Below are 17,018 nucleotides of genomic sequence, written 5' to 3'. Positions count from 1 at the left end.
GCTAATGACTTATTCAGGGTGTTTTCAGAAAAGCATGAGCTGCATTAAAATTTGATCCCCACGAAGAATGTATTTTATAAAATGACTTCCCCACCCCCACCCCACCCTTTTTTTTTTTTTTTTTTTTTTTTTTTTTTCTCAGAAAGGGCAGGTTCTGGAAGCACCGGCCCTTGCTGGGGTTTGGTGGGGCTGGGTGGGGGGTGTTGGTTTAACTTACGGGTTTTTTTTCCTTTCCCAGGAGTTGCTCCGGGGGGTTTCCAGTGGACAGTCCCTGTCCTGCAACCCTTTGGGCAGTGTCCCCTGACCAGGGAGCACGGCCTGCCCCAGGCAGGTGGCTTCTGCAGAAAGATGCTGGGCTGGTTTAGGCAGGAGAGCCCTCACCTGCAGACCAGGGATGATGTAAACTCTTGTTTTGCTTTTCTTTGAATCTATGCAGAGAAAAAATAATATATATATATTGGGGTGTTTGTTTCCCTGTAGCTCTTGGTTGGCTTAATGCTGTTGCCTGCACATGGGGAGACCTGCCAGGTTTTATATTTCTGCTCTGTAAAATGCATTTGCAGTGCTCTGAGGCCAGCATCATCCCCACAGGGCACAGAGTTGGTGCCTCCATCAGAAGTGGCTGTTCAGGTGTCAGCAAGGAGGTGCCTGCTGCTGGATTTAAAGCATGAACAGCAAAAGCCCCAAATAGAAAAGATTTGCTCTCAGCTTTAAAAAAAAAAAAAAAAAAAAAAAAAAAAAAAAAAAAAAAAAAGCCCCCTGGTGCTCCTGGGGAACCCCATGCCCTCCACAGCCGCCCCCAGCATCATCCCCGGCATCACCCCTGCCAGGGTCCAGCTTGTGGGGCACCAGGGTGAGGCAGCCTGGTCAGGCTGGAGTTTCGTTCCCTTGCTAAGTGCCTTTAACTTGCTGAAGAGAACTAGTTATTCCGGTCACCTACCGCTGGTTTCCCCCCTGACATCCTTAGGGGGTTGGATTTTTTTAAGAAAAAAGCGTGTTTCTGGGTAACTGCATCTCCTTGGCTCTGTGTCCCATGTACTGAGGCGTCGTGCTGGTGTGTATGATGGCAATGCTGTGGAATTGATGGATTAAATGACATTTTTAAAAGAGAAAGGTGTTGCGTGGTTTCTGAGCTGCTGTTGCTGCTGCTGCTGCTGCACTGTCACAGGCAATATGTATTCTGCCACATCTTTCTGGGCATTGGTCCCACTTTCTGTCCCTTCTGTATCCTCCTGGGTGGGTTTTTGGTTCCTCCTCCCCTTGTCCTCACCAAACAAAAAACATCTGCCACAGGATGCCAAACTTCACGGTGTTCTGGAGGCTGCCTGCAGCTCACTCTGTGCAATAGGAAAAGCACATCACGAGGCTAGAAGTCACCAAAAACAGCCTGATGCAGTCAACAAAAACACCTTTCCACCCTGCACACGCACACAGGGCTATGGGGGTGGGGGTCCCACAAGCTCCCCACATCGCCCAGCCTGCTCCTCAGTATACCAGCCGCACTTGGCTGTAGCTAATTCTCTATATCCATGGGGAATAGCTGCTCCTCACAGCATGGGATTTTTGGGAATCCCACCCTTGGCAATGATTTGGGGGTTTTGTTCTGACTTACCTCTTTTTTTTTTTTTTGGATGCTTTTCTTCCATGAATGGGGCATTTACCGGTTCCACTTGGGACTCCCAGTATCAGTACTGTAACCCTGGAGCCGAATTCCCCAAAGGAGACTCCAAGGGCTTTCAGTCAGAAAGTTGCTTTCACGGGGTGAGCTCAGCAAGGACAGTAATAAGTAGCTTCTGTTATGACAGCGGCCGCCTCTCCACCCTGGGAACTGGGATTCGGCATCCAGCCATTGGGTTCCTGAAGCAGCCTCCATGCTCAGTGCCCCTTGCCTGTAATTGGGAGGGGTTTACAAAAAAAAAAAAAAAAAAAGTGTTCATTTAGAGAAATCAGTCAAATGACTAAAAACCTGACAGAAAGCGCAGGGGTATGTTGGATGGGCTGCAGCAGGAAAATATCCACCAACGTTAGCTGCTGCCTGCGGTGATGCTGCCTCCAGAGACCAGCGGGCCCCCAGCAAATACATATATAATATATATCACAGGACAGGGGGGGGGGGAAATAAAGGAAGGCTGCAGAGCTGTGATAAATGGCTGCAAAGAGATGTCATCCTCTCCAGCTGGCATTGCCAGCTGGGGCCAAGGGAGCATGGGGCAACACGTGCGTGAAATCTGTATAATGGTCCCTCTCCCTGCCCCGCACGGCACAATGGGCCCATCGCACCCAGCCTGCAGGCACGGCCCATCACCGGCGTCCAGGCGGGGTGCCGAAACCACAGGGTGCTGCCAGCTCACCACCCATGTCACCCACCGTGGTTCCTCGCCCAGCGGAGACTGGGCACAGCCATGCCTTACCGCCCACGGAGGCAAGGGCAGGCACAGAGCTTCGTGCAGCTTGGAAACAATTATGAAGCTTGTTTTTTTAGCAGTTGCACATTATTATTATTTATAATTAATATTATTATTACTACTACTATTATTACTATTTTGCTGCCTGAATAGCTAGGCAGTAAAGGACCTGCTCTACAGTGTGCCATGCCCTGTCCCCATCGTGCTCCCCTCCAACACCCCTTTCTTCAGCTACTCCTGGACATCAAGGAGAAATTCTGCTTGCTTTTCCTTGCCTGTCTCCAGCTGATCTCACAACATGATGTTTCTTAATTTTTTAAGTCTGTCTCTTGGTCCTAAACTTACCTGTACTTGAAAAGCATGAAATGATGCATTAAAAAAGAAATCATTCTGATGCCTGACATAATATCCCGCTGACATTAAATCAGCCCTTGGAAGTAGAGACATGCTTTTTGAGCCCGACGCTTCCTCTCAAACAAACCTTGCAGCTTGGCGGGGGGGTGTCTCCATTTATTTTTTTTTCTCCCTTTTTTTGCGAACCCACCCAGCAGCTCCCTGCTGCGGAGGAGCAGTGCTCGCTGTGCGTGGGGCACACTGCACACCATCCAGCTGGGCACTGCCACGGGCTGTGAGCATGTAAAACCGTGGCAGAGCATACACAGAGCCTTTTACTTTTCTTATTTCACCCTTCAAAGGAGAAGCACTAACAAACGAGGACCAGGTCACGCGCTGATTCAGACGAGAAGAGTTGGGGCAGTGGGACACGACCCTGTGCGTGCTGCCTGCAAGGTCCCTGCTCCCAGCCCCACCAAGGACAGTCCCCATTGCTTTGCACTGCTGCTAGGGAAGGCGATTAGCAACGAGGAGCTGGTTTTTTACCTCTTCAAAGCAAATCCATCCTTGCGCAGCCCCAAAGGAGGCTCTGCTTTGCAGAGGGCATCCCCAAGGAAACACCGTCGGGGGGGTGGGGGTGGGGGGGTGGGCTTACAGTTCGCACTGGCTTCCCTGCAGAAGCCTACGTCTGCTCCCGGGGAGTTTCTCTTCCTTCTTATTGTAAAGCAAAGTGAAACCCATGTGTGCGGAACCCTTCATCCTCCGCTTGTTGCCCCAGAGGTGACTGGGGACATCCTGCACTCTGGGCAGGGCCACCAGCAGCAAAGCTGGTTGCTTTGCCAGCGAGTACCAACTCTTGTGCTAAAGCAGCTTTCCTCAGTCACTCAGTAGAGTTAGACCTTCCCTCTCCACTTATATCAGCCACCAGCTCTTTCTCAGTGCTAAAATATTATATTTTAAAGTCTCTTCACTGTGGAGGGGAAAAAAGGATCGATGCGAAATAAATGATCCCAGTTCCCAGTGGTGCAAAAGGCTCTGACCCATCACAGCCTCTTCTAGTTCATAACTTGGTATTTGATGCCAGTTGGGATGCTGGCTCTATTGCTGATGGAGCAATGCCATGAAAGACTGGCAGCAGAGCCCGGCCACCACACTGAGCACTGCCGTAGCCACCTACGCCTTGGCTTCCTAACAACACCAGGTTTGGGGAAGAAACATGCCTTCAAAAGAAAAGTGAAATAGCTACGGCTATATGAAAAAAGGGAATTGCAGGGTTTTGCGTGCATCTCCTGAGCTAACAGCCTTCGGGCAGCGGCTTTTCCCAGGCAGCCAGTTCAGCACTCCTCTGCTGCCCGTCAGTGAAGTTGCCGGCAGAGCCGTGGGAGGAGAATTTACCCAGGTGTTGGCCTCAGCCCACCGTGGAGGCAGACCTGACACCCCCAGGCAGGCACGACTTCGGAAAACTCCCATTGGATACTCAGGGAGTTTTGCTGGAGTGACCAGTGCTCATGGCTGAAGGGGACTGACCTCCTCAAGGCACAAATAAGAGTTGGCAAGGGTTCCTGCAGCTCTAAAAATCACCCAGAAATCTGGTTTTGGAAGTAGGGAAGGGATCCACATCACTGTGTCGGACCACTCATCCTGCACGTTCCCACTGCCTTGGAACATGAGCTCTGGGGAGCAAAGGGACACCAGCCCCGTGTCCATGCACAAGTCAAGAGCCTGCAGCAGATGCGTTGGGTTGGGAGATGTGACTAGAGGCTGTGCAGTCGTATTTGGGCTGCCTTTGAGTTCAACATGACACCAGGAGCCTGCAGCTTAGCGCAGCCTGCTTGGAAATGGTTTGGGTCTCCTACAGAGCCCTTGCAGGGTCAGCAGCTGGGTGTAGCCATGTATATATAGATTCTTTATATATACACATTATACAGTTTCAAAGAGTTTAAATGTGATGTTTCTTCCATGCTCTAATCAAACCAAATCCAGAGGTTTCTCTTTTTTTGATTGTTTTAAAATTAAGTCAAGATTTGTTGCATCTAAATTAAAAATAATTTCAAAATTAAACCTGTTAAGTCTTTGTTCTGTGACCAATACCTTTTTTCCCCACTGGCCACTTGCAGTTAGCAGAGCCATCGCCACAGCCCACCTCACCCACAGCACAGACACAGACGCCAGACTCCAGACCCTCACCTTTCCTTTGCTGAAGCTGAAAGATGCAGCCAGATGGGAAATGAAGCGCTAACACACCGCCGAGCCCCTCGTGCGTATCTAGTGGAAGTCAGCCGAAGAAAACCAGCACTCAGGCTTCCGTCACCCGGGCTGTGTCAGGAGCTCGCCCCTGCGCAGATGCTGATGCTCCAGGCGAAGGCAAGCCCTGTCCCCAACCTGGCCTGGTCCTCTCCTGGCTGTGCTGGCCTGCAGGATAGAGAGCAGCTTTGCCATCCCTCCCAGGAGAGGTGACTTCACACAGGAAAAAAACTGAGGTAATACAGATTTGTAACAATTCTCATTCAGAACAACCTGGAAGGCTGAATAAAAAAAAATATTTTTGTTTGAAACACAAGTCACGATTGCCCTGTGCGTTACTGTTATCATTCAGTAAGGTGTTTTTCTTGTGGCTTAGTCTAAGCTGGTGACAGTGGCTCTGCCACAAGCACAGAGCTGTGTCTGGTTCCTGCCAGCTGCCCCAGCCCACAGCAGGTGAAAGCCATGCCCGGAGAGATGCACATCGCAGCTGGCAGTGGTTAAACAACTGACGCAGACATTAAGAGCTTTACATGGCATTGTTAGGATCCAAACCTGTCCAATGCTTCCCAACCTTTTCACAGGGGTACGGCAAAGCCCCGCTTCCCCGCACGCTGGGAGAGCAGCTGCCCCACGCCCTGAGCCCCTGACTCACACGCTTCAGCAACCCTTCCCCTTTCGTTCTTGAGGATGAGGCAATCTGTAATCCAAAATCAGAGCAGCTGCTGCAGACAGCTTTAATGTTCTCATTTAAAAGCGGAAGGTTGCTCTGCCTGTGAGGCCGTCATCATCCCCATGGGTTCTGTCAATGGAGCAAGCAAGTTAGACCATGTACTTCTATAAAGTATTTTCAGGAATTACTGCTCACACGAGTATCATGTATCCTGAGAACCGACAAGCATGCATAAACTGGGTGCTCCCTCAACTAACTATGCAAAAAGCTTCTATTTTCCAGTACCTGTTACCAGCTGGGTCTGCCCTTACCTGCCCTGCTGGGAATTAACCTCCAGGAACAGCTAAATATCATTAATCTTTGACCTAATAAGGATAATACATACTCAACATATTTGTAGTACTGAAAATTGGAAGTCAAATGGCACTTACTCACACATATAAGCTGTACTTTACTCACACTCTACACATACGTGTAATCCTTACTCCTGCAAGCACATCGGCTGCTCCAGTCCCTCCTAGTGAGCACTGCAAGGTCCAGGCCATCCCTGCCCATCCCTCCAGCACACGCTGCCTGGGCCTGGCAGACAAAACACCACCCTGCGATGCCAGAAGGGCTGGTTTCACCCCTGAAGAGACATTATTTACTTCAAATAATTGCTTTAGGGGAAAGGACTGGTCCCTAGCCCACCTTTCCCACTAAGATCTAGGGGTTATAACCTCCTTTCAGTCAGGGCTTCATTTCACTAAGACTGATGTATTTATTTTTTTATGCTTATCAAGGAATAATAATTTAAAAAATTAAACGTGTCCCTCTAATAGAAATTATCTGCCAGGAGAGTGCCTGACCCGGAGGAGGAGCAACGTGGAGAGCCAGCAGTGGCTCCCTTTCACCCATACAGCATGTCACAGCGCGCTTTGACCTGTGCAAAATCCTGGGCACAGCATTCCCGGGGGAATGGGTGCTTGAATAACTCCTGCCAAATACATGCTCTTGGGACTGGAGCTCGGTTCCCTCTCTCACGAGGGAATGCTCTAACCGTGAGTCACACCAGCAGCTCTCCGGGTATCCCCAAGCACTCGAGACTCTGACCTTGCATCTCGGTAAGCCTTCTCAGGTTTGAGTCATCGGCTGGCTCAGCCCCAAGAGTGCGAACACTCTCCTCATCCTGCTGCTTCAGGATGGGGTGAAGGGTTGCATCCATCATTAATGTGATTCAGGCAATCATGCTGCATCAAAGAAACGCAAAAAAAAATCACACTGGTGCTTCTCCTGTTAACCAGTATCAACTCTCCTTTTTTTCCCCTCAAGTGCAAAACCACTGCCAGATGAAAAGACAAATACAAAACCAGCAAGAAACGAGCAAAACTGCAGCCGCCCCTCTGCCCCACCACAGCCGCCCTCCTGCCTGCCCATCAGGTCAGCCACAGCATCTGAACCTGCCAGAGCTTCTGCACAGGAGATAAAAGGGACAGAAGAACAAATTAAAAAAGCACCCAGTGATGAGAAACGTTGCAGCGGGTGAAAACAGAAAGCGAGAGTGAAAGAGGGACCATCAAAAGTGCTGGCAAGCCGGCAGCACTCCCCTCGGCGGGGGCCCACGCTCCCTCCCCACACACGAAACCACAGGCACCGCTACCACTGGTTGCATTACTCACCCGGGTGTTTTCGGTGCTGGGAGGGGCAGGGATGACAAGGGGACAAAGGAGGATCCCATGAGGGTCCTGAGGTCCCAGGGTGACAGGCAGGAGAGGGACCACTGCTCCGAGATCTGATGCAGGCACCTGGGGATGAATGTGGTGCCCCAGCCCATGGCACCCCCCTCTCCCTGCCCCGCTGTACCGCAGCATCGTCCAGCCCTGTCAAGGTCCTCACAGGAGCTTTTTCTTTCTGTTAATGTCATAAAACTTCAAAACAAAACCCACAGGGCTGAGGGAGAGTTTTCCCCACATCACCAACCCTGTTTCTGTGGGTGAGGGTTTCTAGAGCTTGCCCACATCTTTTGTTTTCTGTAAGGCATCATGAGCTAAGTACAGCAGCCCCTTGGAGTGACAGTGCTGAAACTGGTGTTAATGCTCCTTTAGCAGAGAGCTTTGCAGTTGACCTTCACTAAATGCAGCCACTTGACAACAGGGAAAAAAATCAGGTCCTACATCCAATTGAAAAAGCTGCTGAAAAAACATTGGGATAAAAAAAAAGTGTAACTCCTGGCTTATCTCAGGCATACATTGACTCAGAAAATACCTTCCTTCCCCCCACGTTCTAGGGTGCTCTTCAAACAATCCTCCCATTTCAGTGTGAGAAGTTACCTGCCCAAAGTGTAACCATCAGAATACCCGTGTGTTTTTCAGGGAGCCACAGCACCCATCCAGCCGTCACCCCAGTGCCATCCCTTTCCCGGAACAGGCTGTACACTGGCATGCAGATTCCAGCTTGGGAGTGGAGTCTGCAAATAACACCCACTAAACTGGGGGATGCCCGGTCCACCTGGCCACTGAAGGACCCCAGGCTGTACCTGCCTGGCACCAGAAAGCCAATGGCCAGAAAACCACAGTGAAGAGCAGAGATGCTGCAGTACAGGGCAGGATTGTGGGGAAAACTGCATGAACTCCAGTGATGGCTGTAAGAGAGAAGAGCCAGGAGATGCAGGTGATGACTGACACAGGATTTTATGGGTTCCAGCACCCTGACTGCCAGTGCAGAAAAGCCACTTCCACTCAGAAACAGCATTTAATTAGGTATCAACCAAATATCAGCATAAGCCCATACTTAGAGTTATGTATTTCAGGGGATTCTTCAATTAATAAGCACCAACAGTCAAAAAACCACCAGGAAAGCTTATTTCGAGTCTTTGCTTTCCCATTTTGTGGAGCCATTGGTTCCCAACATAGACCAGAAGCAATGCTTCTGTCAATGACAGCATTCTGGTGAGATATCTGACCCCAGATCTTCTGAAAAAAATTTCCAGGACCAAAAAAATTATCCTTGACCATATGTTCTGAGAGCAGTGAAGAGTACAAAAATTAGTTTTATTTACCGAAGCATCCAGAAATCTTATTCCACACAACATTTTGCAGTTCTTTTTATGTAGCAACTATCTACAATTAACTGTCAGCCTAGCTGGGATATAATCATACTGCAGCTTTAATTTCTATATGTATATAATTATTGCATAATTATATCTGTATAGAATTATAGTTACAAGGAATAGGATCTCCTACAATTAACCCATCTCTTCCCATTGAAGATGTGTTACAGGTTGCTACATGACCTTCGCTAAGGGTTTGGTATCTGGCCTGTTAATGCAGAAAATTCACCTAATTTTACACATTACAGGAGAAATAACATTACGCAACCAGAGACCCAGCTCAGAAACATCGCTAACCACCATTCCACCGCAGCACACGGCTGACGATGCAGCGGCCGGCGCATGCTGTCCGTGGCTCTTCACCCACAGCTTCCTCTGAAAGCAGGGTGGGCTTCATTTAGCTTGGACTTAGACAGCAATCATGGAGATAAAACTTAGCCTGCTGTTTGTAAGAGGGGAGAGAAGGCAAGCCAAGACTGAAACACGAGGTTAGCACCACAGCGTCTCGTGTCAGCACACGTTTCCAGGAACCTCCCATTTTTTTAGAACAGTGTGGCTGGAGAAGATCCCATTTCTCATTACTTGCCTATGTCCTCAAAACTAAACTGAACTGAGGGGCTTGGGGGGCTGGGTTTTTTCTAATTGGGTTTCTTTATTATTATTGTTTTTCCTTTCTTTTTCAAATAGGATTTTTAACTATTGTTTTGATTGAGTGCAGCATAGCCAAGAACAGAGTTTCACCTAATTCTGACTGCAATACAGTCAAAATACAGTTTTATAGCAAGATCCACAATGGTTCTTGTTTTTCTCTGGAGGTTAATTTCAGCCAGAGCAGTTTATAGTTGAAATAAACCCAGTGGAATTACATTTTCTCATGTAGAATCATACATCTTCTAACATTTTAAATAGATTCTGGTATGCAATTACTGCACTGTATCTCTAAATGCGCACATGATATACCCCTATCTTTGTTGTTTTAATAACAAATGTATCGCTCTACCTTTATAATCCTTTGTTTGCCTGATGAGATGGGAACCCGAGATCAAGCCACCATATGCAATAAAAAGGGCATGGATTTTTGAGTTTCAAAAGAACTTGCTTTCCGGTTTTGGATGCTGCTGACATAGAAAATATTATTACATCTAATTATGTCTAACTCCCCAAAATAACATTACTGTGAGATGTCAAGCTGTATATAAGCACTAAGGACCATCAAAGCCCAGCCCGTAGATCTTTCTGCCGAGGCAGAAAGACCTTCATGCCTGGGACCAGGGCAACCAGGGGCCTACAACACCAGCCCTGATGCTGAGAGGCATTGCTTCCCTCTCCTCCGGGCTGGCCGCGAGACCACACTTGCCCCGAGCAAAGCAGACAGGCCCAGAGCTGCTCCGAGAGCAGACCATGGGCAGCAGTTATCGAGATGCTTCGTTCAGACTCCAGACTGGTCAAATATAGGATGCTTTGAGGTGAAGGAGGCAGACAGATGGATGAGGCTAGGAATGAAAAACCATATAAGTCTACCCAAAATAAACATATCAGTAAGACTTTATTACCTCGTGGCTAGGACCCAGCAGTTAGTATCTTATACATCACTTTGAGAAAACCTCAATAGAAAGTGCCCTACACTGGAGTGCACTTGCCTTCAGTCCACGGCCAAAACACAAGTGCGGTCAAGCAGAGAATACAGATACAGTATAAATGGGGTGAAAGGAGCAGAGACTGGCCAAGCTCAGCTCGCCACCCATCCAAACCAGCACAACCACTGTGTTAACACCATGCCCAGCACCTGTCCTAGGGACTCTCACCACAGTACCTGTGGGATTGCTGCTCCGCTGGGATTTGGGTCTGCAGCGTGTGATCACAAGTGCTGGAGCCTCGGTGGGTCTCTGGATGTATCACCTCTGATCCTGCAACACGTGTACACGGGTCTTCAGCAGCCCGGCATGGCAAGGGCTTGGGTTTCAGATGCTATCAGGAAAATAAACAAATGGTGACAATGGTATCATTGGAGCATGGTTCTTTATAGATAATAGAGAAAAACCTTCCTATTTGTAACACAGCAGATATAGCAACATTCAATTATTTCTTCTTCTACCAGGAAAAAAAATCCCTCATCAGTATTAGGATATGTTCCATTTTATCAGTGAATTAAACCCACCCTGTGTTTCAGGAATACATTACAAACAGTTGGGCTGAGGAAGCACTCACCAAGATAGGATTTCTACTTTGGAAACACCTGTGCCACAACAGGACATTCCTTGTAAACTTGCAAATTCCTTGCAAAAAATTGCAAATACCAGCAGCACACATTGGACACCGTCTAGCCCCAGTGTTTCCCACCACATAGCTGCCTCAGCTCACAAAGGAATCCCTCTGGGAGCTGGCACTCAGCAGCAGGAAGGAAAGCCCTCTCTCCTGGCCCATGAGACCATTGAGGAGAGGCACCTCCACGCACAGCTTCCCCTGAGATAATTGTTCTGTACACAATGCCCATTCAATAGCAGCCTCATTCAGAGACCTCTGAAGGTACCTGAGCTAAATATTCCTCTTTTTGGACAGAGAACTCAAACTGATAGCCCAGTACGTGGCCTAAGTGCAGTGCAGGAATGCCCTGAACAAGAAGCTGTGTGTCGGTGCCCCACCAGAAGAGAAACCTCATGCCCTGCTGCTGAGGGCAACACTATGACTGAATGCTGGGCAAAGAAACCTGGAAAGCCAAAGTGATGCCTTTTCAAGAACACACATGCAAGTATATCCCAAAGGTCTCTTTCACTTCTGTGTCAGAGAAAAAAAGTCTCCTACACAAGATTAAAACCACAGCCCACAGCCTAATGACTAGCACAGAAGTGGAAAACACACAGTGAAATTGGAAAATTATGCGATGCTGGTATTCTAGCAAAGTCAGTCTCTCAACACACCGCAACCTTCTTATGGGAAACAAGCGTCAATTAAAACAAAAAGAATCTGAAAATGCAATATAAAACTCTTGATCTATCCCACTCCTTTCCAAGTTGATAGCAAAGCTCCCATTGAGTTCACAGCAGGCCTGATGGATGGGTGTTTCCTACAGGCTTTTAGCCAGGCTAAGAATGGCCATGCGTTATATGAAGTAGCACTGGAATATTTGGTGATGTATATCAGCAAAAAGCAAGGTTCCAGGCAGGTTTTCATGAATATTCACTAATGACATCTCATCGGGATAGTTTTAAATAGTAAAGAATGGACTGAGGAAAGCTTATCTACGTGTCATACACACACTTTAAGTCATTCTCATTGTTCCACAGGCTCGCTGCATGCTGTGTGCACAGTGACCAGCCCTCCGCACAGCTCCCCCAGCCTCCGATGCGCCACGCAGCATCCCTCCTGCGGCATCCCCCGCCGGGCGCGGGCAGCCAGCAGGAGCAGGGGCCGCGCCCCCAGCCTCCCCCCAACACACACACCCAACCCCCCCGCGGGGCCGGGATTCCCGGGATGAGCGAGGGCTGCCCCCGGCCCGGCTGCCAGCCTCACCGAGCCGCTGCTGGAAAGGAAAGCCAGGAGGGGGGAACTCCCGCCCGCCGCCCCTATAAGATGCTGCGCGGCCCCGGCAGCGCTCCCGTGGCAGCGGCATGGCACGGCGCGGGGACCTCAGCAGCGCGGGCAGCGCGGGCAGCAGCGGGCAGGCAGCGCCGCGTAGCGCCGCGGCCCGGGGCTGCAGGCAGCGGGCAGGGCCCTGGGTGCTGCTGCCCGCGCTCTGCCTGGCACTGGCCCTGCCGCCCCCCGCCCGGGCGCTGCCGGCCCCCGGCCGCCCCCGCCTCGCCGAGGGGCTGAGCCGCTCCCTGGAGCTGCTGGCGGCTGTCAACGCCTCCCTCCACCGGCTGAAGGTCTGACAGGGGCCGGCGGGACACGGGCTGGGCGGGCTGGGCAGGCAGCGAGGGGGAGGTCGTGGTACCCAGGCGGGCGGTGATGGGTTGGCGATGACACCCAGGTGGGCGGTGATGCGGCAGCGGTGGTACCCAAGCAGGCAGTGATGCGGCAGCAGTGGTACCCAAGCGGTACCCAAGTGGGCAGTGATGCGGCAGTGGTGGCACCCAGGCAGGCAGCGATGAGGCAGTGGTGGCACCCAGGCAGGCGGTGATGTTACCCAGATGGGCAGTGATGTGGCGTGGTCATACCCAGGCTGGCAGTGATAGTACCCAGCTGGGCAGTGATGGGTTGCTGAGGATACCTGGGAGGATGGATGTTCTCTGTTGATTCACTTTAAAAATCTATAACTGGCTGTTGCTTTCATGCCTCCCTTGATCAGCCCTTTAAAATGGGCATTTGCTCAGGTCTCTTTCTCAGCCCTGATTCACCTCAGCCCCACAGAAACACACACACCATTAGCAGTGCCAGAAACACATCAACAGCTGATTTGAATGCTCTCTGTTTTGGACATGCTCTTTCTCTAAGGCCCCTGCAAAGCTGGCTCAGGAAACACTTGCTCCTGACCTTGTCTTTATATTTGCATGTTGCTGGTGTCATTGGTTTGGTGCAGTAGCATCTTCCCATGCTAAAGCCCACTGGCAGTAGTGCCAAGGGGATTTTTTTGGCTAAAATTCCCTGCTATTGTTGCAAGCTTCATCTCAGAAAACTGCAAAAAAACCCACCACTAAATAGGTGTGCTGTTCCACACTTACGGTGGGTCAGCAGGCACTGTTAAAGGTCTATGTGGATGGTATTTGCCGTTTTTCACTTTCTAAGAGATAGTTTACATTTGAAACTGTAGCAACATAAAGTTCTCAATAGATTTGGTGCCTGAGAGAATAATCTAAATTAACAGAGGCAGTACAACTTGCAACAACATATAAACCAAACTGTGAAAAGTCTGCGCTTATTCCCATTAAACACAACCACCACAGCATTGCAGTCTCTTGGTCTATTTGCTATCTTTCATATTTAACTGCAGTCTTCACACAGCCTCATTCCTAGAATTCAGCTAAGCACAGAGAGCCATGATGCATCACAAAGAATTGTGTGTATTTACACACGCACATATATATATATATGTATACAGTACCGTGAAGCTGAGTCAGTGACACATTTTTATTCCCTTCTTAACACAGGAGCTCGGCACCCTGGGATTTGAATGTAACCTTGAAGAGGTTGATCTTGAAGATATCACTAAGAATCAAATCAATACAATAAAAGCTTGCACATCTGAGGATCCAGGGGTAAAAAAAAAATAATAATTTAAAATTATATAAAGTTTCAGCATCATATTTCCATAGAACAGCTAGCTGTATAATTCACACTTCCACAAAATCACCATGTCTCATTTCTTCTTTAATTTGCAGACTGGAAACTGTCCAACACTGGAAAGATCTACTTTTGATACGGTAAATTGCAAGTTTCCCCAAAGAACCCCTTCTTTTGTTTGTACGTGTAAAGCATTTAACAACAGATTCCCACATTTCCTAATAATTCTGACTTGTGCAGAGTAAATGCCTGTGGGGAATCTATGAGGACCTGAATGCCTACAGGGCAGAGCTGAAGAGCTTCAATGATCAAAAGGTGATGGAAACCATTGATGAAATGATGAAAGTAAGTGTTTCTGTCTGTCTCCTTCCTTTCTGCTATTTCAGTCTTAAACCAGAGTTTGCTCCATTCTACAGTCAGTCAAATAGTGATATTTCTTTAATCTGTTAATTTAAAAAATGGTCTGTTACTGTTTTTCCTAGAAGGGACTGGATTTTTTATGAACTGTGTGTCGCACCATGTTTTTGCCTTGCTGGTATGGCCAATGCATCAGGACTCGGGCGCGTGGCTCCTGAGCAGCCCTCCTTCCTTCGCTCTGCTCCACTCTCACAAGGAGATGGGCTACAGGCTCTTCTGCCAGCTCCTCGGGGAACTCAAAAATAGAGTAAAAGATAACGGGGACATCGCTCTATTTCTCTTCCAAATACCAAATAACAGTACTCCCAGTACACTGAATACGACATAGGATGTACTGAACTTTGATAAATATTATTAGTGAGTAGAGGGAACAGATGTTAAAAGCTGTTTAACAAAAGCTAATTAAAAAAAAAAAAAGTTAATTGTCTTTGTATTGACACAGTATCTCCCAATAGCCTGGGGATTCTGAGCCTGGTCTAAAGGGTCACTGGACAAAGCCGGCCATAGGCTTAGTATTAAAAAAGCACCTTTATTCCTGGGCAGAAAGAGCCTCTGTGCACAAATGGACATTTTTGTCTTGAGGAAAGTACAGCCGTGCATCCTAAGGCTATTAATTATATCATTAAATATTTCAAACTTTATCCTAAGCCTATTAATTGTTTCATTAAAATTTCAGATTTTTCTTTTATGAGAATACATTCCTATTTCTAAATCTTGTCATTTATCACTCAGGGGGTGAAAAACCTAAAGAGTTTTTTTTTGTTTTAGCCACTTTCTGGTGAGTTTTTAACACCCCTACCTCTTCCCAGGCCCTGAAGGGCAGCAGCAGGAGCATGCCGCAGCCGGCGGCAGGCGCGGGGCTGGCCTCCTTCAAGGAGCGGATGAAGCTCTGCAGCATCCTTCACGCCTTCCGGATCCGCGCCTTCACCATCACCAGGACGATGAACTACCTGACCTCCCTGGAGAGCTTGCTGTGAGCGCCCAGCACTCCGCGTGTCGGGGGACCTGAGGGTGCCTTGGAGAAAAAACAGTGTCAATACCCTGCGAGGTGTTGGGGGCTTTTAAAGAATCTAGCACATAATATTTCACAGCATTTCTTATAAATCATGTTTTAGCAAGCTCTTATAAGTGCCTTTTAAGCTATCATATTAAACTTCTAGATTTCTAGAAAATAAGCTACACTGTAGTACCAAAATGTTCTTAAACCATCACTCAACAGTAATTTGTCTTAACTGTTCTATTTATTTAGCTGTAATTTTTAGAAATTGAAACATGCTTATAGAAATCTATTTATGATTATATTCCTTATTTATTCTATTTATTACCTATTAAAACTATAGTTTGCATAAAAATGGTGGTGTCTTTTCTTTTTTTCTTCCTTGAGCTATAACATGAATACTTCTAAAATATTTTGAATATTGCTGGCATGTAAAGGTATACCTTGGTAACTTTTAGCACTGGTATCATATTTTAAAATCCTATTTCTGTCTTCTTACTTACATCAGTTTCTCATGGGTTTTCCCTCAGACTGGGCACCCAAAGCAACCCGTGGGCTTTCATCCTCATTTACTGTGATTTTCCAGCCGGTTACATGGGAGGAGCCCTGGCCCCACCAAAAATCAATGGCTAAATTGCTTGTTTCAGGGAGGCAAGGATTTATCCATGGAGGCCAGGAGGGATGCAGGAGGATGACCTTCCCCCATTCCTGCCCACGGTACATGAGCCAGCCCAGGTGAAGTCCCCCCTCCAGCAGCCAAGCAGCAGCTTTGGCCACGTCCCAGCCAGCTCCCACACTGCCTCTGCTGCCCCTCATCTCTTGGTTTTCAGCTCTTTCCCCTTGCTTGGTTTCTCCAAGCTCTGCCCTCCCAACTCCTTGGGGACCCCCAAGCAGCACCCTTTGATGCTGAAGGATTGGTGGGATCCTCAGTTCTTCTAGATGCTGAGGGGGCCACTGCCACCCTCCATCCCCTCCCCTCTTCCCCAAGCACTGGCATTACCCACCCACCACACCAGCCCTTAAAATGCAATCTTACAAACTCCCCCCGCCTGGACTAGAGCCGTGGTCCCTACTCCCACAGACCACCCCCAACACAGACCAAGTTGTAAGGTAAGAGCAACCTCACACTTCAGTGCTGTGATGCACCTGTAACGTCCAAATCCCTTCTGCCTGCGAGAACTGGACAAAGCCAAACTGAAGACCGCAGAAATACAACATACTCTTTTTTTTTTTTTTTTTTTAACAGCTTCTTGATTTTGATTTAAAGAAGCTGAAGGTTGAAGACCTTCTCTCTTTTGACCATCTGCTACGCAACCCGGTTACCCTCATTATTACTAATCAGCACCTTTTTTCCAGCTTTGATCGATTTCTGCTTTTGACCAGAGGGTCCTATTAGATCTTTGAGTTTTACCTGGTATCTTAAAGATCCCCCTGATGGCAATTTCCCTTGGCTTCTCCCAGAGAAAAGAGCCCAGGGCTGCTGTGCTGGGGATGGACAGCCCCACACAAGCATCCCTGCCTTCCACAGCTTTTTTCCCCCCTAAATGCCTCACTGGAAGAAGAGCCCACAAAGTCCTGGGCACCGACACAGCCCTTCCCGTCAGCGCTCGGCTGTATGCAGCATTGGAGCATCAAGGGCTGAAAAGG

General features: G+C 48.4%; 1 protein-coding gene and 1 long non-coding RNA gene across 2 annotated transcripts; one reads left to right on the top strand and one right to left on the bottom strand.

Moving 5' to 3' along the window:
- Nucleotides 1-457: 457 nt before the first annotated feature.
- Nucleotides 458-6,942, bottom strand: LOC129737055 (uncharacterized). The gene is made up of 4 exons (XR_008734469.1): nt 6,745-6,942; nt 5,635-5,781; nt 4,926-5,150; nt 458-1,889 (listed from the first exon to the last, which is right to left on the bottom strand). It is a non-coding gene; the product is annotated as an uncharacterized LOC129737055 (long non-coding RNA).
- A 7,086-nt stretch (nt 6,943-14,028) lies between these two features.
- IL12A (interleukin 12A) lies at nt 14,029-16,401 on the top strand. The gene is made up of 3 exons (XM_055723867.1): nt 14,029-14,097; nt 14,198-14,384; nt 15,158-16,401. The coding sequence occupies exons 1-3, from the start codon at nt 14,029-14,031 to the stop codon at nt 15,349-15,351; spliced, it is 450 nt and encodes a 149-aa protein (XP_055579842.1). The 3' UTR covers nt 15,352-16,401.
- Nucleotides 16,402-17,018: the final 617 nt, after the last annotated feature.

This window comes from Falco cherrug, chromosome 11, assembly GCF_023634085.1.
Source record: "Falco cherrug isolate bFalChe1 chromosome 11, bFalChe1.pri, whole genome shotgun sequence".
In the NCBI taxonomy this organism is placed as follows: domain Eukaryota; kingdom Metazoa; phylum Chordata; class Aves; order Falconiformes; family Falconidae; genus Falco; species Falco cherrug.
Note: the sequence above shows the minus strand (reverse complement) of the source record. Positions and strands in the feature narration are given on the sequence as shown.